At 35.2% G+C, this 24,690-nt stretch overlaps 1 protein-coding gene across 1 annotated transcript in view; it reads right to left on the reverse strand.

The window, feature by feature from the left end:
- STMN2 (stathmin 2) overlaps positions 1-22,784 on the reverse strand; it is a 28,134-nt gene extending 5,350 nt beyond the window's left edge. Inside the window, exons 1-3 of the mRNA XM_063451302.1 lie at positions 22,576-22,784; positions 4,242-4,337; positions 885-1,057 (exon numbers count right to left, since the gene is read on the reverse strand). Coding sequence (XP_063307372.1) covers positions 885-1,057; positions 4,242-4,337; positions 22,576-22,594 — 288 coding nt within the window. The 5' untranslated portion in view covers positions 22,595-22,784. The remainder of the gene's footprint in view (positions 1-884; positions 1,058-4,241; positions 4,338-22,575) is intronic.
- Between the last annotated feature and the right edge of the window lie 1,906 nt (positions 22,785-24,690).

Here is a 24,690-nt window from a genome sequence, read left to right on the forward strand (position 1 = left end):
GTAAAGATAGGTGAGCACGTTATGAAATAAAACCATACATACTTATATATGCCAATGTTTTGTCTAAAAAGGTTTTTTTCGTGCACACATTTTGCTGGAAGAATATACCTCAAATAATTATTCTCTAGTAGTATCATTTAAATAAATTTGTTTTATTAATATTTTTTTTCCTGTTTGTTAAATTTCTCAATAAACTTTTTTTTTTTTTACTCTCAGCAACACTGTAATGATATACTGTAACATTGTTATTATGTTTTATGTGAAGTATATTTGTCCGAAATTTTGATTGGTACATCTTGATCTAAATATACAATAATCCATATTGATTAAAACGTGTCACACTAACTGCATTAATGATATCTCAATAGGGTAAATATGCTTTAGTAGGACATCAGCTATATATGACTTGTTTGAAAAGTCATGTGTAAATGAGCATATATTATATAGCTAGAGTTATGCATAAGAAAGAGTTAATAATTTGTGTGATGTAAGATTGTCAATAAGGAAATTGAAAATTGGATTACTATAAAAAGAGGGAAATTGCTTTACTATGCACCCCTGAGGACATTCAGTTTTATTGAACAAAATGCATTAGTGTCATAGCGGAACTAACCCTGTAGTCTGTTAATCTGTGTGCACATCCTTACTCTGTCTACAGAGAGAATCCTGATTGTTATAAGAATATAAGGAGCACAGATACATTGCAATATACACTACATCTTGTACTCCTATACTTGAATTTGTGCATTATTTAATGTGCTTGAGTAACATTGTTTTTAAGGGTTTATGTGAAGAATAAATATATTTTTCAAATTTCTTTCAAGTAATTTAATGATTCAATATACAACTATAAAATTAAGACCACACATTTTACACCAGGTCACCTTTCGTCTCTCCTCTGCAGCTTCCAATTTTGCTTGGATGTCTTCTAAGGAAACATCCTTCTTCTTTGGAGAGGCCAAGGTCCGTGGGGCTTCTGACACTGGAGAGGGCGGCTTCAGAATCAGCTCAAATGCCTGTCCAGATGCTCGCTTGTTAATCTGTTTCACTTCCATATCTGCAAATAACAGTACGACATCAACATAAATGGAAGTAACTTGTGCAAGTGTGCCTCTAGTTCACATAGATACACATTTCTATTGAATCAGGGAGGAGCATTGTAATAAATGTTCCGATAAGACAGCTGGGGTCTAACTAGGATCAAATAATTGGACCAGATATATTAAAAGCCTGTTGTCAGATTTAATATTGTTACTTGCAACTCCTCACACATTATTTCTATGCCAAACCTTACACTTGCTTCCCAAACCCCTCCAAATACCATTAAAAATATGAACACAAAGCTCTTAACAAGTCTCTCCGACATCATTTCGCAGTCACTTTGCTCTGACAGTTAAGTGGATACTGTCTTTGCACCTACATTGCTAATTCCAGCCTACACAATTTAACTAGGGCAGCAACATTCACATGGAACAAGATACCTTAAATGTGTTCCTTGAAACTTTCCCCAGGCTCTGGTCCTTTAAAAAGTTCCTAAAATATATCTCTTTATAAAGCTTATCATCTTCCTTGATCAATGTCATTTATTATAGCAGTCTACCCTATGTCTCATAACAATTAGTGGCTCAACTGATTTATACATCTTTTACTTAGGCCATGTTTAGTTAATTTGTCAAGAGATTCATACCACCAAGATCGGTTCTAAATCATACAAAGTCTTTATTTTTTGATAAAGCTTAGGTATTTTTTTCCCTCTTCTCTGTGCGTTGTAAACCCTTCATTTGTGATCCAGGGTCAGAGGCCGTTTCATGGTATAAAGTTTCTTCTAACTGGTGTAGCAGGTTCCCTTCTAGCAAAAAGATATGAGTATAACCCTTGCAGGCTCTAGATTCTTAGTCCATTGGTTCCTTTCCCCTCCATCAATACAAAAAAATGGATCCTCAAGCTAATTTAGTAGGTCACATAGGCCGCAACATACACATGATATACATTAGGCCCTAGGCAACTGCAACAGTATTTTGTTTATGGTTACTGGAGCACTAATTTCTATAATCCTGTCGCTTCCAACTCAAGAACATAGCGCGCATCCGCCCATATTTAACACCGGACGTGGCTAAGGTACTGGTTCATGCTGTTGTTCTCTCTCGCCTTGACTATTGCAATCCCCTTCTCACCGGTCTTACATGTTCCCAACTTGCACCGCTGCAATCTATAATGAATGCGGCTGCGAGGCTTATTTTCCTGTCCAGTTGCACCTCCCATGCCTCCACGCTCTGTCAGTCACTGCATTGGCTTCCAGTTAGATATAGGGCCCAATTCAAAATTCTGGCACTTGCTTACAAATCCCTACATAATGCTGCTCCAACATACCTATACTCCATCATACACAAGTATGTCCCGTCGAGACCCCTGCGCTCAGCCCAAGACCTACGCCTATCCTCTGCCCGGATCCCCACCTCTGATGCTCGCCTTCAAGACTTCTCCAGGGCTGCACCTCTTCTGTGGAACTCCCTTCCCTCCTCAATCAGACTTTCACCCAGCCTCCACTCCTTAAAAAAATCTCTGAAAACTCACTTCTTCATTAAAGCGTATCAATTACACTGTCAGCAGGTTTCTCATCCCCCACCCCATGACTCATTTCCTGCAACTGCCAAAAATGACCTACCAAGCACTCAATAAACCCTTCTCTAACAAACTATTTAATTCCCCTACTCTAACCCTTTGTGTCTCTATACCCCACTCCCTCTAGCATGTAAGCTCATCGAGCAGGGCCCTCAACCCCCTCTGTTCCTGTACGTACAGTGGTCTGATCTCAATTATGTGTCTGTTAGTCCACCCATTGTGCGCTATGGAATTTGTTGGCGCTATATAAATAATAAAATAATAATAATAATAAGGTATTGGAAATTAGTTTAACGCCGGAAGAATCTACTAAAAATTGTTTTTCCCTATTTACTTTTATATGATTATAGATTTGTCACCCATCCTATACAAATACAACATACATTTGGATGTGATCCATGCTTGATAACTGGTTAGGCCCAATCGAAGCCAGCTGGTTAGGACCTATCCAAGATACCTATCATCATAACCCCAATTATGGTTTCTGCATGTTATCCATTTTTCTAGACTTCTGTTACTCTGCTCTTAGCTTGTCCATGTTTTTTTTTGTCCACTGCCCACACAATCTTATGATATCCTGACCAGGTTCGAGATGCAATACACTTTAACATTAACTCAGTCCACTCTAAGGTCATTATAATGTTTTATCTATCCGTTTGTTTTTAATATTACTCTACTGGGAACCTTGGCTCTGCTCTGATCCCTGACAGCAGGCAAGTAAATGGAATTGGGTACAATTTCAGTGATACTGGTGCCCTACACTAATCATCTATATATATCATTAATACTTTTAACTGTGCATTAGTTTATGAGGCCTGGCTGTTAATTATTGAACTCTAGGGCCGATAAACAATACACTTACTTTAATGGCATTTAAAACACTCTGCTACTTAATTGATTCCTGCAAATCAGATGAGAAAAATCGCTACGTACATTCAATTATTTTTCCTCTCAGGAAAGATGTCTACAATTTGTTCAGCAATCTTGTATTTTTTATTTTATTTTGTTTTTAACCAACAAAAAAAGCAGAATTACTAAAGATAATACAGTGAATTTGACGATATATTAATACTTCTGTATTTTTCAGCTCAGGGCTTTCTGTTGCAGACAAGTTTTTTTGCTTTAGGGTTTTCATCACAAAATGGAATTTAAATGAGGTAATTTCAGTTTCTTAATTTAAATCTAGATTTACCATGAGGAATTCAAGGTTCTAACATGAAGGGAGATGGGGAAATGGTTTTGATTTAAATTTAACTCTTTGCTTTCCATGGACATCCGGCCTCCGAATAATTATTTTTCTCCTAGAGTTATGGTAAAATTTTAACACAGTGAACAGGAGATGTGAATTAAAGGGAAATGTGAATCAACATATCAATTGAAATCTCAATGTTATCCTTCAAGTTAACATCAATATAATACAATTAAGGGATACATTTCCCAGTGAAACGTACTTTGATGTCAGTTTCTAAAATAAGATAATCTAGAGCAGGCCATGGAAGCATGGACTCCAAACAGCATATGAGTGCATAATTGCAGACGTTTAACCAAATTACAGACACTACAATCAGAAAATCACTGACATTTGCATTCACTTAGCAATTTTAGCTATGATCACTTACCATCATATGTGTATGTACTAATGTTGCGTGGCTCGGGATAAAAACAGGAGCAGATAAGAGACAACATAGAGAGCTCCTTCATCTTCTCTTTGTAGGCTGGAAGTAAAAATATGGCACAGTTAGCTTTCTTATATGATACTGAGCTGTACAATAACATAGCAGTTAGTTAGGTTAATCATATTATATGGATTCGGGTTTTAGACTTTGCTAACATTTTTTGTATCTTTATTCTTCACAGACGTGTTTTCCTTTGGCGCTGTAGGCTGTTTTTGCCATTGCCATTTTTTATTTCCCTTAGTTTAATTAGCATTATTTTTTGAGGTGAGTACTAAAAAAAAGAAATGACAGTATTTTTGTCTTAGTCGATAAGTAATTATTTCTTATTTTTAGGAGGATGATTCATCATATTTGGGAATTAAACTTGTACAAATGATTAAGCTCATGATGATAAGGAATTATTTATATGCCATTCTTCTAACCAAACTATGGTTCACTTGAAGTTAACTTTATTTTTGTTTTACTTTATACCACAGCTGTCTTATCATATCCACAAATATCAAATGTCTAAAATTATACATCTTTGATTTTGCATACCTTTTGAGAATTAGAGTAACGCTTAGGGCTAGCATACATTCAATCTTATGGCAGCAACTTAAAAAATATTTTTTCCCAAATGCCCGAGATTGATAGGAGTTACCCTACCTGGCAGCATTTGGTATTTGTAGTATGTTTTATGGCACTGTGGTGTCACACACTGATTCTAAATTTAAGTAAAATAAATGGAATTTACTTACAAAATCTGACGGTCTAAATCTGATGTCCCTAATTTTTTAAGAATTCTAACCTTGATTTGTAGAGCACCTAAGAACAGATTTCCAAAAATTGGTACATTGGAGCAATGACAATACCTATGAAACGTTTTCAGATCTTTTTTCTTCACAAAACGCTGTGTTTTGCTTTTGCGCTGTAGGTTATTTTTTCCATTGCCATTTTTTTTTATTTCCAGTAATTTACTTAACATTACTAAAAAAATAGCCATCATTGCACCAAAGCATTTGTGAACTTGAAAAGCATTAAATCTAATTTAGATTGGAGTGTACTTCAGTACATTATATCAAATTGATCCCAGAAAATTATTTTGATATATACATGTTCAGATAGGTGTTTCCTTTTCATTTTCTACAATAAATACAAATAATAAACTTTCTAGATGGAAAGTTAACTATATTTTAATGCAAAACATATTTTACTGATATTCCAAAAATTGTGAATGAAATATAAAAATGCAATTTTAAATAGGTACCTTAAAACACCCCAGGGCTTGTAATAAATGACAGAAGGCAAGATATTTTTTGCTTAAGTACTGACGCAGTTTTATACAACACCTAGAGTTAGCCATATGGCACAAGAAAATCATGCAGAACATATTGTCCTGATATCATTACCTGCATCCCAAGCTTTTCTCGAGCATTTCACTATTGCACTGAAAATGAAAGCTGGCTCAGCTCATTAGAATTCATGCTCTTGGATTTGATCAATATGTTGTCAATATGTTGTGTGCATTTAATGTACAGCTGACTGTACTTTTCTGCTCATATATATATATATATACATTAAAGGATGAGGTCCAGACACACTGTGTTCTTTTTCTTTACAGAAACAGTTCACATGTAGGCAATGTTTTGGTCACACAATGAGACCTTTATCAAAATGACTTGATAAAGATCATGTTGTGTGACTGATGCATTGTCTTTATGTGAGTTACTTCATTAAAAATCTACCAAGAAAAACGACAAGTACCTGGCCTTCACCCTTTATTGTACATATGTGAATCTGGAGCTGAGGCCACCTCCTTAGTCTAGAGCACAATGTCTTTTGTATTACGTTTGCTGTCACAATGACTCTCCAACAATAACCATTTTTCTGGGCACTTTAATTTATAATGCACATTGGTGGTGTTATTCATATCTCTGTGTAACCAACACACACATGCATTGAAGGACATTCTGGCTTTATTATGACTGACACTATCTATCTATCTATCTCACAAATGTGCAGGATGTTGCAGGGTTTTCAGGTCACTATCTAGGATTTTTATAATGGCTGTATTTTCGGCTAATCAAAGCACAACTCTAGCTGCAAATGGATCTACCTTATGACAACCCTCATTGTTTGACTTTTCTAAAATATAGGGTTGGTCATTAACACATAACAGGAAAGCACCATATCTGTTTTATACCTATTTATATGTGTTCTTTCATATGATAATTGATTGATTATATTGTTACATTGGCACCTTTCATGAGTTCTTTTCCCCTCCATCAATACAAAAAAAAAAATGGATTAGGCAGCAAGTGTTGAAAATAAGAAAAATCAGCAAGATCTGAGTGACTTTGACATGGTCCAAATAGTAGGCTACATTTGAACCTGGTAGTCTATATTGTTATTTTTTGCATTAGTGATTAGAGATGCATTAGTGGTGTGATTGCAAAATATATCTGCCCTACCAACAGAAAAACATGTATATGTTTGAAAAAAAAAATGCTTTATTAGACTTTTCCCATCCTTGACAGCTGCCAATAAAGGACATTATTTTTAATCGTCCAGCGTGTTGGATAACGTTTTTCTCTGTGTTTGGAATACTTTTCATGTGAAATAAATTAAAAAGTCCTGATTAAGCCAACAGAACAAAAGGAACTTGCCACTTGACCCCAACGAAATCGTGATATGTGGCTTGGCTATGGCCTCTCATTTGGACTTCATAATAGATAAACTACTGTATGATCAAAAAGCTATGCTGAGCATGATTCTGTGATCATGTTTCAATGTAGAGATAAGAAGAAAAGGAAAAAGGAAATTAAATATAATGTACAAGAAATTCTAAAACCAGTCATTGACTATAGGAAATTTGTAAAAGTAAACTTAATACACTGTATACCTCATTATGCTGCTTTGTCCAGAAATGTGATTATAATATCAATTAGACATGTGCGATTCATTTAGTTCCGAATGTATATTCGTATGAATTTAATGCTATTCAGACATTTGTAAGTACTTTACTCCCTCACCACACGGCATGGGATGTTTGTCCCATGCAGTCTTGCACAGTCTCTACTGCGCATGACTGCATCAGACAAACATCCATAGCCAATTATTATATAGGATATATAAAATAGACATGTGCAATTTGTTTCATTCTGAATGTACATTAGTGCGAACTACATGCCATTCGGACATTCGCATGCTTACGAATGTTCGAAGTGCCGCAGTTCTAAAGCACTGAACTTCCGAAGTGACGACATTCGGCAGTTCCGAAGTGCCGAATGCCATTGGTCCAAATTGCCGAAGCAGACACATTTTTTTACTTACCCGAATTTCCGAACTGAACAAAATTGTTTGCCCATGCACATCCCTAATATCAATTACAATGATTTTTAAAAAAGAACGTTTGGCAACACATTGGCAGATCCGAAACATGGATGCTACACTAATACATTTGCAATTTATTTTCACTAAATAAGACCTGCGAGTGTCCACCTTTCTTTGCTGAAATATTTGGATATATATTGGTTCTTAGTATTAACGCAACATGCAATGCTTCTAAATCTAATTGTATATTTTGGTGAAAGTATCTGAGAGACCGCATCTGCAGTGACAGGACCAGAGTAGGTCTACTTTCTATATTTTATATATATTTTATCTGTGTTTGTGAGTCATTTACTGTGCCATAATTTTAAGTATACATATTCTTTTATTCATTACAAAAAATGTAATATTGTTTTACAAGATGATCTCTGTATTCTTTGTCCTCACATATGGCTGTATTATATCTATGGAAATGTGTGAAGTCTTATAATTTCTTAATATGCACAAATTGTGAGCTGATGAAAAGACTTAGAATTATGTAAGGTGTTAATTTATGGAGTGGATCGCTGTATATCACTGCTAATCTGCACTATTATCTGTTATTGTTTTCTTTTTCATGTACTCAGGCAGTTGGTGAGATAACAGTCAAATCTGACCCAACATGGCTGCACATCAAAAAAGATAGAAAAGAAAATTTTTCTCAAAAACATCAATATACATACAAGGGTGTGGATTTTTTTTTTTTAAATTCTTTATTTATAACAAGGTGAAACACCAACATCACAACACACAGTGTAAAACATCACATAGATCGTGTGTTATTCTTAGTATCTGTGGTGGATTTTTTTTTTAATTGTTTTTATTTTTAAATTAAATCTACTTGTCCAAGCGACTAAAGTGGTAGCCCAATCTACTTGTCCAAAAGGACAATCTACTTATCTTAAGTTAACACAAAATAATAGCAATGATTGGGGGCCCTTGCCTAGAGCTGTGGACATTGACAGGGCTATTTGCTAAATTAATTTTCAAAAACTGAAATGAACAGAATAATGGAAGTGAAAAGAACTAATCTTGAAATATTCTCTAACTTTGCTACAGTTAGTGTGTGTGGTGCTTATTGGCTGTATGTAATGTGTGTCTGCTGTCTATATGTAATGTATACATGGTGTGTGCTGCCTGTATGTAATGTGTATGCGGTGTGTGCTGTCTTTATGTACTGTGCATGGTCTGTTGGCTATATGCAATGTGTATGTGTGTCGTGGCGTGGGTTTTGGCTGTGCATAAGGTGTGTCTGCTGCCTGTATGTAATGTATATGTGGTGTGTGTTAGCTGTATTTTTAAAGTAATGTGATTCAGATTTTTATTCTCTACAATTTGAGTGTTTTGCGCATATTTAAGTGATGTCTAAAATATATACACATGCAAATATTAATATAATACACAAAATGCATAGCACTCAAAAATTTCAATATAAATTGTTGAATTTGCTTAATCAAACCATGCACTCACTAATCTACACATGCACACACTTTATTCGACACACAATACACAATCACTGACCCACACATTCTGACACAGGCTAGTGCGTATGTGCAGCTATCGCCACTCTGCAAAAATTAACATCTCCTCATAAAGATGCATTGACTCAATGCAGAGCATGGAGTTGCTCTAAGTCGGTCCTGCAATATTTGCCGGACTGAACTCAGGAAGTCCCTTCAGTGACAGTCTGAGTGGAAGCCACTAGAGGTGGCATTAGGCACTGTCTTTTCTCAGAAACATGTAAGGGACAGGCTCTTTTCCCCAGAACCATTACCAAGCTATAGTGTTTTTTGTAGTGGTTTTGGTATAATGTCCCTTTAAGTATATTTTCCTCTAGCATACAACTTATCATTTTATTTATTCAACAGAAACCTTCCAATTATTATAAAACTCTTCTAAAACATTTTTTTTTACTGTTATTACTCTGATCACTCATTTTCTGAATTTTTCTTGGATCTACATTAAGAATGCATAATACTAAATAAGTGTATATAATTGTCAAGTTGAATATTTAATTGCTAATTTAGGACAGTAAATGAAAAGATTATGCATTATGAAATATCACTCTCTTTTCCAGTTGCTTGGAGATTGTACCCCCTACCATGACTTTCATTGGGTAATTACCTGGGGAAGATATTTTAGGGCACACGCATGGAGCGTGTGCTGTGACAGAGATCCCTCAGGTTAACCCAGATATGTCACTTGCAAAGCTTTATGTTTTATAAGATCTTAAGAAATAAGCCTCGATGGTTTCACAGTTTCTCATTATTTTTACAAAGTGCTCTCGGTGATATAACATGAATTTGATTATAAAACCGTCATCAGCCTGCGAGAAGCAGACATTATTCTGGAGCAAGCTATATGCTCCCAGCTATGCTTTATAATGAACTTTTTGCCAGACAAATAGATTAAGTTAAATGCAACCGATCAGTAAATCAAACGAAAATTTTAATTTGATTGCATCTCCAGCAGATAGCACAGAGTAAATCATTGAGTCGTTGAGCTATCTCAGTTGGTTAATGGACCAATTGTAGAACCTATTCACACCTTTGTAATTATGCAATTTACCTTGATGATGGGGATTGTAGCAATTCCAACAATACTAGGGTCAGGTATTTAATTTAGAAAGTTAGCTTTCTCTAGTTTTTAAGTACAATTTGGGCGTTATTATTATTTTCCAACTAAGGTCCAGCTTTAATATTTTCGATAAACTTTTTTACATTTTTCTCTCTAAATATTACAATACCAGAAAATATATAATATATACAAAATATACCAATACATTAAAAAAATATATAAAAATATAACATTTTTAAATATTTGTCATAATATTAAATCATTTGAAAAATATATTTAAAAAAGTGTAAAATCATTTGAAAAGCTTATCCAAATATATTAAATTGAGGCCTAAATTAGAATGTGTACCTTAATTAACAAAGCTATATGTGATGTGCACCTAAATGTAAACTAATATATAACACAAATATAATAATAACAACAAAGTATTTAACAAGGGAAGGTACTTTTAGATTGCTCTAGTTTCCAAGTACGTCCTGGGGATGTTACTTTTGCCAAACATCCAGGGGATGTTACTCTCTTATAAACTAAAATACAAGTACTTTCGCTATAAGATAATATATCTGATTAGATACACCTTCATTAAGAACAAGCACCTCCATTGAACTGTACATCCATAATATTACATATACCTTATAAATACCTATATTTATATAACACTCATGTTGATGTGTGCCTTTAGTATAAACTTATATATACCGGTTAATAAAGCATACCATTATTTGTACATCATTATAGTATGATGTATGCACTTATGTGTCATCAGAATGGACTAATATATACAAATATAAATTATGAAATTGTGCTGTGTCTATGTTAATTGTAAATGTGCAATTCAAACAGATCTTTCACTGAAAAAGGATATAACATATTGGAAGCCAATACCAAAATATTAAAATTTAAAGTTTATAGCTGTATCTCTTTATTTCTCTAATCTGTTCCACTCCTTACCTGCTTATTTTGTTTTTACTGGGAGACTAATCAGAACACAGAATTCTTTCAGATTTATTCACTAGTTTAGTGAATTTCAAATTGTAGACTAAAATAATCAGACTGGTAAAATTGTCGATGTTATCTATGTTTCCAGCTCTGTAAGGCTCTGCATGGATAGGAAATGTGGTCCACAGATACCTGAACCACCAAGACAGAACTAATCGTTGCAGCACAGGAACAGGCACTCAGAACCAGAAAAATAGAAGTGAAGGTCTATCACACCAAACAGGACCCAAGGTACAGACTGCATAGAGTCCTCTGAGACAATCTAGCACATTGTATCCAGGTACAAAATATTAGCTGGAACAGCATACAAGTTGCTGAGATTGTGTGCTGAAACATCTGCACAAAATATAGGCTAGACTTGCCTAAGGCAAGATGGGAGATACCACAAATGGTAGTTGAGAATGGCAGGGTTAAGATCCTGTGGTGCTTCCAGATCCAGACAGACAAGCAAGTAGTGGCCAACCAACCTGACACAGTGGTGGTAGATAAGGAACAGAGGACTGCAGTGGTGGTGGATGTGACAATACCCAGTGACCATAACATCAGGAAGAAAGAAAATAAGGAGGTGGACAAATAATACTAAAGACGGAAAAAAGAGCTAGAAAGGATATGGAAAGTAAAGGCACTAGTAGTCCCATTTGTGATAGGAGCATTCGGGGCTGTGATTTCCAAGCTGGGAGAGAGGCTTCAACAGATTCCAGTTTGGGCATCTGAGATTGATGTCCAGAAGAGTGCAGTTCTAGGAACAGCTAAGATACTCCTCAGACTCCTGGGCCTCTAGTAGAGGACAAAGGAATGTGGAATACACAAAATACCATCCGGTGGGGTGAGAAAGTCAATTTTTTCAGTAGAATGATACGTTTTTATAGTTGATGTATTTTCAATAATATGGGGCTAAACATATAATAATTCCAGTCCAATTATCAACTATAATAAAGATTTTTTTTTGTATTTAGTATTGTAGTAGATATAGAATAGTTCACTTAAAAAACACACGTTTTGAGTAATAATTCCTAATGCATTACATGCCTTAGAAACATTTTCAACAAACACCTTTTATTTTTTTAATGTGGGTTTTATTATCACTAATCGACCGCCTTCCTCTGATCACCATATAATCATATAAAGGTTTATATTATAATTATTTTAATTTAATATGTCTTTTTCAATGTCCTTAATTGTGTTAGGAGCACAGGATGGGTTGGAGCCATCAGTGCTTTACATAAATAATGAACTTACCCGTTATGGGTTTCACTGGGTTTTTGCTGGTGAAAAAAAACCCTGTTTAGAGATATATTACTTTAAGTCCAGGGGTGCTATTAGAGTCAATTACAGCAGTATGTATGATTACAGGGACAGACATGCCTTAAACCTGTTATCCTCAGGCAGGTATAAAACAGATATAGAGTTCATTTTAAACATCTGGTCTATTACTTAACAATACCAACAGACCTGGTCTAAAAAAAATCTAAAATGGGCATGAAATAGACACAGTGGTTAACTAGGGTGGTTAATTGTGCTATTTTTTTGTAGTTGATTGTGGGCAAAATCTTTGGATAAAGTTGCACAAAAAAACATAATCGAAGACATTGATGCTAAATAAAGAATGTAAACTGCAAATTATATTCTATTATACTTCCACCGCAATGTAGCAGTGGGATATTTTAATTCCTGAATCCTCAACGAAGAGGAGACATGGCAAGCAGAGCCAATTAACATTTGTGAAAACTGGCCTATTTAGATGAAGACAATATAGTTTCACTTGATCTTGTATATTATTGATAAACTTTTATACAATTATTGATAAACTTTTATAACTATTCAAAATGTCAAGGAGAATTGACATTTTACAATTTCAAACTGAAAAAGAACTGATCAATAATCCAATACAATTCATTATTTTTTATTTTCCAGATTTTAAGAAATTTTTGCATTTATATATATATAACCCTTTAATATCAAATAATTTATAGAACAATTCACAAATGCACAGAGATGATGTAATCACTATGATTAATTTCTTTTAATACACAGATAAATTACATCATCCTCCATTACGGTTAGGCATTACTCAGCGAATGCCCTCTGGGGAAATAGCTTTTACAAATTGTGTAAAAGATGGAAATAGCAAGCTCTCTTGGAACATACACCATTTAAAGGGACACTCTAAGCACCAAAACAACTTTAGTTTAATGAAGTAGTTTTGGTGTTTATGTCACTGCCATAAAACTGCTCAATTGTCTGTAATTTAAATCACTTTGTTTGTGCAGCCCTAGTCACATCTCCCTCGGTTAAGGCTCAAAAAGCCTTCCTACACACTTCCTGAAAAGCAGGCTAATTTGTTTAGCTTCCCTTATTGCACAATGTGTTAATTGAGAATTTCTAACCTCATGTTCTATTAATTTCATGGTAGAGTCTACAGAAGGCACCTGTGTGGAATTAAAGTTCAATTAACCGAGCAGGATATAAGAACTCCTCAAATAAACAAACATTGCTGTCAAAATGAAACCTTTATTTCCTGGAGGCTGTTAGAGTGACAGCAAGGGGAGGTGTGGCTAGGCCTTCATAAACAATAAATTGAGTTAGCTCCCAAAAGGCACAGAATTAAGCAGTAAGACTACAGGATCATGATCTATGCAACAAAAAACAAGGTTACAGTTCTTATTTCAGTATTTTACTAGATATTAAAATTGGAGATTGATTTCAAAATTGTGTTTTCAGTAGTGAAATTCTGCCGAGCCTTACTGACATATGGTCAAAAATTTTATTCTGCCAAGAACACATTGATAAGAGATTGGGGATTATATCCTTTATAACAGAATTGATTATGAGGGTTTAATAGACAAATATTTATATTTGTAAATATTTTACCCACAAAAATGTTTACTTTCCAATAATGCTACTTTTTAATGCTATATTGTATAAATCCACCCAAATGATTATATTGATATATTTTAGACAATATTTTTTTTCCTGTTATACATGCCATGCCTGAACATGTCCTGTAGTATCTGTCACCAAGGCAAAGGGGGGAATCCATGGATCAGATATGTTGTTCCAGCACATCACACAGATGCTCAATCAGATTGAGATCTGGGGAATTTGAAGTTCAAGACAACACCTCAAACCATTCCTGAAAAATGTTTGCAGTTTGGCAGGGTGCATTATCCTGCTGAAAGAGGCCACTGTCATCAGGTAACACCATTGCCATGAACGGGCCACGATCTCTAGGTAGTTGGTACGTGTTAAAGTAACAGTCAAATAAATGCCAGGACCCAAGGTTTTCCAGCAGAACATTGCCCAGAGCATAACACGGCCTCTGCCAGCTTGCCTTCTTCCTATGGTGCATTCTGTTGCCATCTATTCCCCAGGTAAAACCCAGCCATCCATCTGATCTAAAAGAAAATGTGATTCATCAGACCAGGCCACCTTCTTCCATTGCTCCATGGTCCACTCATGTCCCCATTGAAGGTGCTTTTGAAAGTGGACAGGGCCAGGCAGGCTTGCCTTCCTTCCACATGTGCATCAATGAGATGTGGGCACCAATGATCCGGTTCAAGTTGTCCTTGCTTGCACTGCTTTTGGTAAGTACTTACCACTCATACCAGGAATACCCCACAAGACTTGCCAGTTTGGAGATGCTCTGACCCAGTTGTTTAGCCATCACTCTTTGGCTCTTGCCAAAATCACTCAGATCTTGCCCATTTGTCCTGCTTACAACACATAAAATTCAAGAACTAACTGTTCACTTGCAGCCTAATATATCCCGCCCCTTGACGGGTGCCATTTTAACAATATAATCAATGTTATTCACTTCACCTGTCAGTTGTTTTAATGTTGTAACTGATCAATGTGAAGAGAAAGAGTGTGAAGTTATAGTTAGCTTACCAACAATTTGAAGTGACGGTTGGTTAAGAGTGTGAGTTGGTTAGCAGATGGGAAGGGGTGGTGACCCTAAGAATATCCCATATTTTTAGAACTTGACCTCTAGCAGCATAATCTATTAATTGGCTGACAATGTGGATTCATTCTGAAAAGCATACGGTACTTTGAGTCCCCTTGGGTGAAACATCAGCTATCTCTCTAGCTCATTGTTATTCTAAAGTCAACATGGACTAAATATGACTAAACTACCATTAACTATTCTGTTTTGGGCAGGAAAACATTGGAATAACATGATGGGAACTGTAGTCCACAACAGCTAGAAGGTCACAGCCCAAAGCTGATTTGGGTTGAGGTCCTCAAAGTAATCTAAATATGTAGTAGAGTTGATTGAATAATCGGCTACTCTATGATTAGCAATTCATATTCTACTTGTCAGCTGCTACAGTTTCTTAAAGATTATTCTGGCCCTCACAGTTTCTTCCCAATAGGCTTGCCCTCTTTGCTCATTTGTATTCATGAAATAATATATAAAGACCTAAGTACCCCACAAATGTAATTTAAAATACTTTTAACACCTATTTATTATTCAAGGCAATCAAATATGACAGTCATTTGTCTAAATAAAATCATTTACCAGGTCCTGCTCTAATCCATTCTACACAGTGCAAACGACATCATTCTCTTTAGGCTTGTAGTCGGATGAAAGCCTGATAATTGTCAGCAATAAATATCTAAAATTCAGTAGGGTAGGGATTGTCAAATTTAGGAGCCATATTGAAATATTTAGTAGTCAATTTAATTTTCTTTTTATTCTTTTTAGAAGTCAGATACACATTATATACACAAGCCTAATTTAATTAGTAAAACATCAACAATGAGAATCTACAGCAAACATAATACCATATACATGAAGGTCACTGAAAGACACATCCATTAAAATATGCAGACGTATGACTAGGTATCTGTCTGAATCAATTGATAAATAATTTCCTGCAGCTAATGAAAGCAATGTTTGTGTTATTTGATGATCCATATTGTATAACAGTGAGAAGGTAGCTGTAACATCAGAGACATGTGCATAAGATTATCCTTAAACGTAATCATGCTCTTCAAATAGAATGTTGAAAACCAGTAACACCCACCAACTGCTCACAGAATGCAACATTTACCATTGACTAATTGACCTGGTGCAGGGCCTACCACAAATATTGTCAGGAAAGTAGCTGCTGTCTTAGCAGTGGTGGAGGTAGACTTGGAAGCCCAGGGTGGGTGGCATATACCTGCTTCTACGAGATTCCCATCACCCAATATTGACAACTGCTCTCTCGGAGGCTGTGTGGAGCTTATGACTCAGAAGGAAATCCCAATTTCTGGGCCTAACAGAATTCAACATGTTTCTTTGTGTGTGCAAATGACAACATAGGCAGAATACACAAAATTGTTTGTCGTTGAGATAAAGCAGATGCGCCGAACTGTATATGCAATAAATTAGAAATAGGGAAATAGACTAATATATATTTTCATAATTGGGGTTATTTAGTAAAGTGAGACTTTTCAGGAATTCAAAGTGAATTTAATAATGAAGGTCAAAATAGCCAATTTGGAAACATTCTCCAAGTCAGCTGTGCTTCAATTTTGGATACTTTGGTCTAAAATGTGAAATTCACTTTGAATTGACTGTAAACGTTAGTAAATAACCCCCTGTGTGAGAAATATTATGCACATGGAATATATGTTATTTTTGTTCCCCATTGTTCTAATTTAGAACAGTAAGTTGTAATTGCAAGTTTCATTATTTTCTACATTTGCTACAATTTATCTATATTATAATATTCTAAAGGAGAACACGGTAAGTCAAAATTAATAAGCTAACAGCAGTGCTTAGCTAGATTAGGAAAATGTTCAGACATAACTTTGTATGTATGAAACAAAGTACACATTTTTTCTCCTCAATGTTGGATTTAGAAACCTTCCAATAGAATATCTGGAAATCATTGAACACTTACAGAGAATAAAGCATATATAGAAGAGGGGTGTTGTCCACAATAAACAGACAACAAATTAACGCATCAAGGAGGTATAACAAAACACATGGAAATAAAACACCAGGATCTAGAGTACACAGTCAAGAAATTCTGGTACATTTATACAAGTTCTAGGTATCTACAACATATAATGCGAAAATATGAAAAATATGACCAAGCATCTCCCATATAGAGACAAGTGAGGGGCAGTCTAAAAGCAGTATGTACAGACTCAATTGGGATCTGCCTCAAGCAGATCAAGGCTTGACCAACTCTTCCTCAATAAGCTTGGGCCCCAATGGAGCTACGGTGACAGCTTGGTAGGTAGTGCTTTTATTACTTCTTTAATAGTTGGGCACAATACACTGTAAAATTGGTGGCCACGTACCACGTTCCAACCTGCAACTCCACCATAATCACAATCCATGTTGTCCTTCATTCAGTTAATTTTAGACATGTATTCAAGCCTAGTATGACAATCAGACTTGGTGTAATAAGTTGGCCTTATGTAATATATATTAAAAAAAAAGTCAATGTAGATGACCAAGGCAAGGAGTTTTGTAATATTAAAGCAAAGCACTTATACAGCATTATTTACTAAAATGCGAATGCCTGGAATTCAAAGTTAATTTCAAATTTAAAGACAAAATAGCTGAATTTGTAAAAATTCTCTGTCACCTATAGCTCCAGTTTGCTATTTTGGTCCAAAATGTGAAATACACTTTTAATTCATTTTGAATTCCCAGTAATGCTCACTTCAGTGACTTAGCCTGATGATATCAATTATCTCACACAATGCACAGATTATGCAGGCTAAGCATCTTTCATAATATGTACTAACCTATAGGGATGCAACTCTAGTTACTATTGTCATTTTCTTTTGTTGAGGTGGCCATCCTCTAATTGCATCACAATTTTTTACTAACTAACTTTTTTGGCACCCCTGGTGTACGGCCTTTTGCAAGGATGCTGAAAGGTGCACGTTCAAATGTAAACTTGAAAGTGGTAAACTGGAAAAGAAAAAAAGATCGTCACGCACCATGTCTAGGAGGCCCAAACAATATGTCATGATGAGAGCTAGTGCAATAAGCCTGCTGACGGCTTTGTGATTAAGAGCTATAAGGATATATATCTAAATGGGATATTTATGTTACATATCCAGATAACCTCCAGAAAATAGGGTCTTTAAAAAAAGAGACAGACTAGAAAAGCATATGGCAGCTAGGACTAGGGAGGGTGTTGCCCATTAGGAAGATGCTATAGTGGTGGCTTTCGAAGTAAGGCTGATGAATACTATTGTGTAGAACAGAACCTGGTAATGAATGTAGAAGGAGTGTGTCTAGAATATTAGTCCTGTTCTATCTGGTTTTATGATGTATGTAGTATGTCTCCAAGCATGTAAGTCAGAGAAGACAGATAGAAATATTAAACGTTGCAATGCAGCTAACAAGCAATATATTACTGTCATAACTAGATACGATAGCAAGATATTAATAATTGGCAGATATAATGTTTCTCTTCTTGTCTTCATTAGGCTACCTGTCAATGCACTGTCACTTTTTCTCTTTCATTTCCAACCTCATTGTCTAACTGCAAAATGTAAAATGTGCACTGCTAACGTCTAGAATTTCTGTTTCTGTATAATGAGGTCTACAGTCCACAGGAGGCTTGCTGATCATCACATGAGACCTATTATTATGCAACTGGAGTTCCAGATGTTCCCTATTAATCATGAGGTCTGTATTAGGAGAAATTCCAATGAATTTGTAAACTAAAAATCTACCTTTTCAAAATGAGCATTTTTAATGTAGAAAGCAAGTATTAGAATAATCCTAATACATTATTGTAACAGAGCAGACACACCCTGGAAAGACACGTGGCCAACCGTATGGTCCTTTGTCATTGACCAGGAAAGGAAAATGTAGAAAGGAAGGATGGAAAATCTTGGGGCAGTGGATAATTAAATAGATCACAAACCAAAGGAAGGAAAGGGTCTTAACTATTGCCAGCATCACTGTTGTAATTATTCATATACACAAATAATAATAAAAAAAAGCCTTTCAGGATTAATTAGTGTGGATTACTTCTATTTCTCTGCAACATCCCTGTATTAACAAAATGCTCACAAGAAGAAATAAAAAATATATATTTTTACTTAAAATCCTGAAATTTTAGCATTAACTGGGCAATTTACTAAAATGAAGGAAACTTTAAATTTAAAGCCAGAGTTGCGGAAGCTGAACGCATAGCTGATTTAGAGATTTTTTTTTAAAAGAAATGTGCCTATTCTGATCTTAAATGTGAAACTCACTTTGCATTCCCACTTTAGAAAAAGGCCTTGTAAATGTTAACATTTCAGTAGGTCTTTAAACGAACTCCTTTGTACCCTAGCAACTCGATATTGTGAGGGCTATTTAAATGTTCTGTGTGTGCACTGGTATTGGTTTAATTCAGCAATAGGTCTGTCATTTTAGATGGACCTAAAGTTCCAGCTCAATAAGGTTCTTATTAAACAACTTTGGATGCATTTTCTTAGGTCATCGTTTAACATGTGTTCTGAAATGACCATATAACACATATCTTCCTACAGTGTCTGTCCCTTAGAACGGCTAATATAAACTATCCTAGTATATTCACATTGAAAAACTGAAAAACATTGGTTTAAATAGTTAGGTTTCCTCAATTATTTAAGATTGCTTCTGCTATTGTTTCATGCTATTATCTGCTGTACTTTAATGCTAATCTGTTTTGATATTGCTAGTTTCCAATCAAATAATATTGTTAGCCTATACTGTATGGCTGCAAAGGTGAAAAGCAACACGTGTCTTCTAATAAGTATAATATATGTATTCAGTAAAAAGTGTGGTTTATATTCATGTATGTTGAGATTCTGATAGGAAATAAATATTGAGAAGCACTAAAAATTTTGTTTGAATTGTGTTCTTTCGTGTAGATACGAATTATTATTCTTTCAAGCTTAAGTTTTTTTTGTTTTACCTTCTGAATTGGGCACAGGCCCCTTAAAATAATTAATATTGCAGTTTATCCAAGTCTTCCCGATTAAAGTCCTGCTCTAGTGCCTTTAAAAATGTTGTTTCTCTCTTGATCCCTAGGTGGCAGTATTTTACCCAGCCCTTTTCTGGGATACTGATGAAGTTCAATCTGTTACACTCCCAAGAGCAAAAAAGCAAATCCAATTTTTTGTAAAATCCATGGAATGTCAATAACCATACATTAGCATAAAACTGAAATCCAATCTGCAATGGATTTAAGCCTTTCGTTATGGAACATCGATCCTTTATCCGGAACAACTTGAAAAACATGTTCTTGTGTGTTCTAAACAAACTTTAATATGCATTTCAAAAAAATCAAATCAAAATATACACCTCTAAAACAGCTAATTTCATATAACATTTAATATTAAAAAGTTGCTAAATAAATTGTGATATATTTTATGTAAATAATATTATAATCAATATGCCATGTATTGTCTTAAATTTATAACAGAATTCTTGAAAATAGACTTGTCACTATTCCATGGTTAAATGAAATGAACGAAAGCAGCTCTATGCACTATATAGATAAATGCATGATTATTCCTACATAAATTCCCTGACCATATAATGTAATTTACACAATGTCATTGTTCAGGATTGTGGCCTTTGTGCAGCGATCACTCCCCAATATGCTACAAATTATCAATAGTGATAATCAGATTGCTGCAATAGGGAGGAGATGATATGTTTGGCACTGCAGGGCTGGCTTTTCTCCCAAAGCTCTAGGTTTCGTTAATTTACATATATAGCTGTCATAGTGGCCTCTCCCATCCACTGGCAACCTCTAAGGGCTATCAGTCAGACAAAAAAAAATATACAGCATTATCACTTGTTATCTTGTCTTTTGCCAATGAAATATGTTCTATGTGATTATAAATGCATTATCCTGACATTTCGTTATCATTCACAGTTGATGGATTTCATAAGTATCTTTATATTACAAGACATGATCTTAAAATGGCATTAATTGATTCTAGAATTCCAAGCTAATGGTGATCATTTCAAATGATTTCAAAGGTTGTAGGTTGTTTTTATTGCTTGGCTATACTGTAATGTAAAAAAAACATTACATTGTCTCTAAAAAAAACTATATATTCATATATGTCATATACATGTTCTTTAATATTTCTTATATATGAAAACATATAATAATTCATAAAGTCTAGCTGCCTTCCATCTGCCTTTTTGGTTTGAAGACTCAAGTAAATAAAATACAATATATAAATAGAGATTTTAAAAGCTGTGAGACAAATAATCACCGTTGATCTGGGGGGGAGGGGGTTAATGTTTAATTGAATGACATGACTACTGTGCATGTTTCATTAAAAAACTGATACAATAAAAAAATATTAAAACATCTCAAACACAGTGAAATTAGTTTTTTTGTGTGTGTGCGATGCATATTATTATGATTCCTCTGAAAAATTTGAAGGAAAAAAAAATCCAAAACATGAAAATAAAAGATCAAGTCAACCCAATGTAGAATTAATGTTGATTGCTTTTCACATTTAATAGCAACCAGGTTGATTTAGAAAATGGAACTGGCTTGCAAAAGGTCTTTACATAAAATATGGCCAAAATCAATCAAAATGTAGCAACACGAACTAGGTGTTCACATTCTAATATAACAGAGAGAACACAGAATGTTAGGGAGGTGAAGGGGGGCAGCTTCCTATTGAACTGACTGTGAACAAGAGAGAAGCACATGGGTGGGGTCTCTCTGCATTGTGCTGTAGCATTTGGCTTATAGACATGGGGATGGGAAGGGGTGGGGGGGATTGAACATCCTTTGTATATTCTCTCAATATATCCCTTAATTTAGCAAAGACAGTCTAGCTGCACATCAAAGATTAAAGCCAATATACACTGAGTGATCTGACATTCTAATTAAATTTTTAGGAAAATATATAAAGTTATACATGTATACATTGGGCGTGTCTGGCTCACCAGCCTAAATCAATCTAAGCCATTTTCTACTGGAGGTGTCATTGTATGCAATATGCTAGCAGACTACATCCCTACTGCAAATATTGCAATCATTTCTTTAGAAAAATAGAAATATGCATTTTCAACAGTTCCACTCACAGTTCTATATAGTACTCATAAATTAATGGTATTTAATTTTTTTTTCTTCATATATATATGTGTGTGTGTGTGTGTGTGTGTGTGTGTGTGTGTGTGTGTGTGTGTGTGTATATATATATTCATATATATATTCTGAAGAGGTTACTTAAAGGATCCATATATTGGAGATCTCTTAGGCAGGTCCCATCCCTTCTCAGCTATTGTATTGTTTAAACAATCCTTTTCTAGAAACATTCTTTCTGAATCCCTTTTCCTGCCATCTAGTAGATTTAAGAAGCTATAGTCATATAGTGATGTCCTTACCTATTGCTGTTTTAGCCATGGTGAGGGTGTTGGATGCAGAGGCTGAGAGGCTGTGAATGCAAAGGGTCCGGCTAGAGCTGTGGAGAGGCAGACTAAATAAGGCACTGAGTCAGCAGAGAGGGGCTGTGCACAAGAAAGAGCTAGAGGCAGGAGCCCATGAATAATTAGCAGCCCTGTGCAGAAGCAGATTGGTTCCAGCAGTCCCCTGATATGACTCATTTGGAGCTACAATCTCCAAGCATTAAATATTGATCTGCCAATAGGGTTTAGAAATAAAATGGAATGATGCAGCTTGCTTTGGGAATATTTTGAAGAACACCCACCCCCTTTCTCTTCAGGTAGTACAGTCCACCTAGAATGCATTATATCCAAAAAGAATGTTGAAATTGATATAGGATGTTACTTTGTCACCGTTTACCATCAGGACAAACCTAATGGTGAATTATTCTGGTTATGGATAAAGGATTACAGTAACCAATAACTCTTTGTGTTACATAGCAATGGATGCAAAGACACCCTTAAATCGCCCTATGACAGCCATTTCCCTGAATCTTTACAGATCCATATACCATAAGCTGCCTCAGCTCTCTTCAATGACCTTAGAAACCTAGCAGAGCTGTCCAAGGTGCTGAATGCTTGCTGTGAATGCAGACACACGCCTGGACTCATTGCACTGCCTAATCATTGCTAAATATAACAGAAACATCCAAGAACAATGTACAGACATCTCACACACACACACCCAAAGCTGCAGTGTGCATACACAATGTAAGACAATACCTAAATTACAATCTGTATAACAGTCTTTGTGTGCTTAGCCAGTAACCTATCACCAGGAAGCCAATTTGCTTTTTATTTAGCCATGATGGGCTGAGAGGCAGTGACATTAACCTCTCCTTGCTCTTCACATTTCCATCATTAAAGAATACATTCATCCAAAGCCTCATGTAATACAGCCTTGGGTTATTATAGAAATGACACATTGTTCCTTTTAACACAGCTATCACACTGCCATCCTTTGTGTGTGTAGCACAGCAGCATTTAGAATGTTACATAGTATCTGTGCAGTGCTGCTATCATTTGTCTGAAGGCTCCTTGCTTTGATTTCTGACCACACCCTTGCACATGCGCAGTCAGGATGTGGTTAGAAAGTGATTTCAACATTTAAAAAGCTAAAAAGCTTTAAGCAAGTAAATTGTTACCTAGCCACACCAGGGATCATTTGCAATTTCCTAGCATTATTTATGCTCAGTAAGAGTAATCTGCCTTGCTTTGTGGAGTGCCATTTAGAAAGCACACAGCTGATAATGCTCCCATGCAGATTTAATTAACATTGATTAAAAAAAGGGTAGTGAGCATTTTGATTTTATCTTGTTTACCATGACCTGTTCAGGGGATTAACACTGCCATGTGTGAGAGCCAAAGGAAGGAAGGAGGGTTGGAGCCCCTCCCAGATCCCCCTGGCTCCTGTGCTGGGAGCTGTGAATCTGCATTGCTCTCTGTGTGTCTCTGTACTTCAGGGACTGCAGGCAGATGCTATTAGAGCAGGGAGTTATCAGACAGTGTGACCTACTATCAGATGGTTTGATAGTGCTAGATGTGAGTCATTGGGATTACAATGAAAATGCATGCTCTGCAGATTACTAAAAAAAAAAAAATGACAATGTGAATATATATATAAATAAAAAAAAACACTATCTGGCCTAAATTCACGTTTGGTTTATTTATTATTTATTTACAAATATTAACCAGAGTGAAAGTATTTAGACCAAGATCTGAATTTTAATATGAGACTGCAATAGGGCTGGGCCCTTCTTGTAATGAAAATGCATCACGGTGTCTTTCTGATGGCATGTACATTTAGAGTGGCCATGTCAGACTGAATATTAGATTATTAGCTAGCAAATAAAGATTCATTGAATTCAGTTTCTGTGAAAATAAAAAAACATTGTTGATTGTTTTATATTGTTAAATATCACCTGTTAAACAGCTTGTGTGACGTATGTCGTGTGTGTTTATAATATTTCTAGTAAGATTATTTCATTATTCTTATTGTGCTTATTTATATTTCTATCATTTTTTTTTAATAATATTTATTGTAAGATTATTTTATTA

Source organism: Pelobates fuscus, chromosome 4 (assembly GCF_036172605.1).
Source record: "Pelobates fuscus isolate aPelFus1 chromosome 4, aPelFus1.pri, whole genome shotgun sequence".
In the NCBI taxonomy this organism is placed as follows: Eukaryota; Metazoa; Chordata; class Amphibia; order Anura; family Pelobatidae; genus Pelobates; species Pelobates fuscus.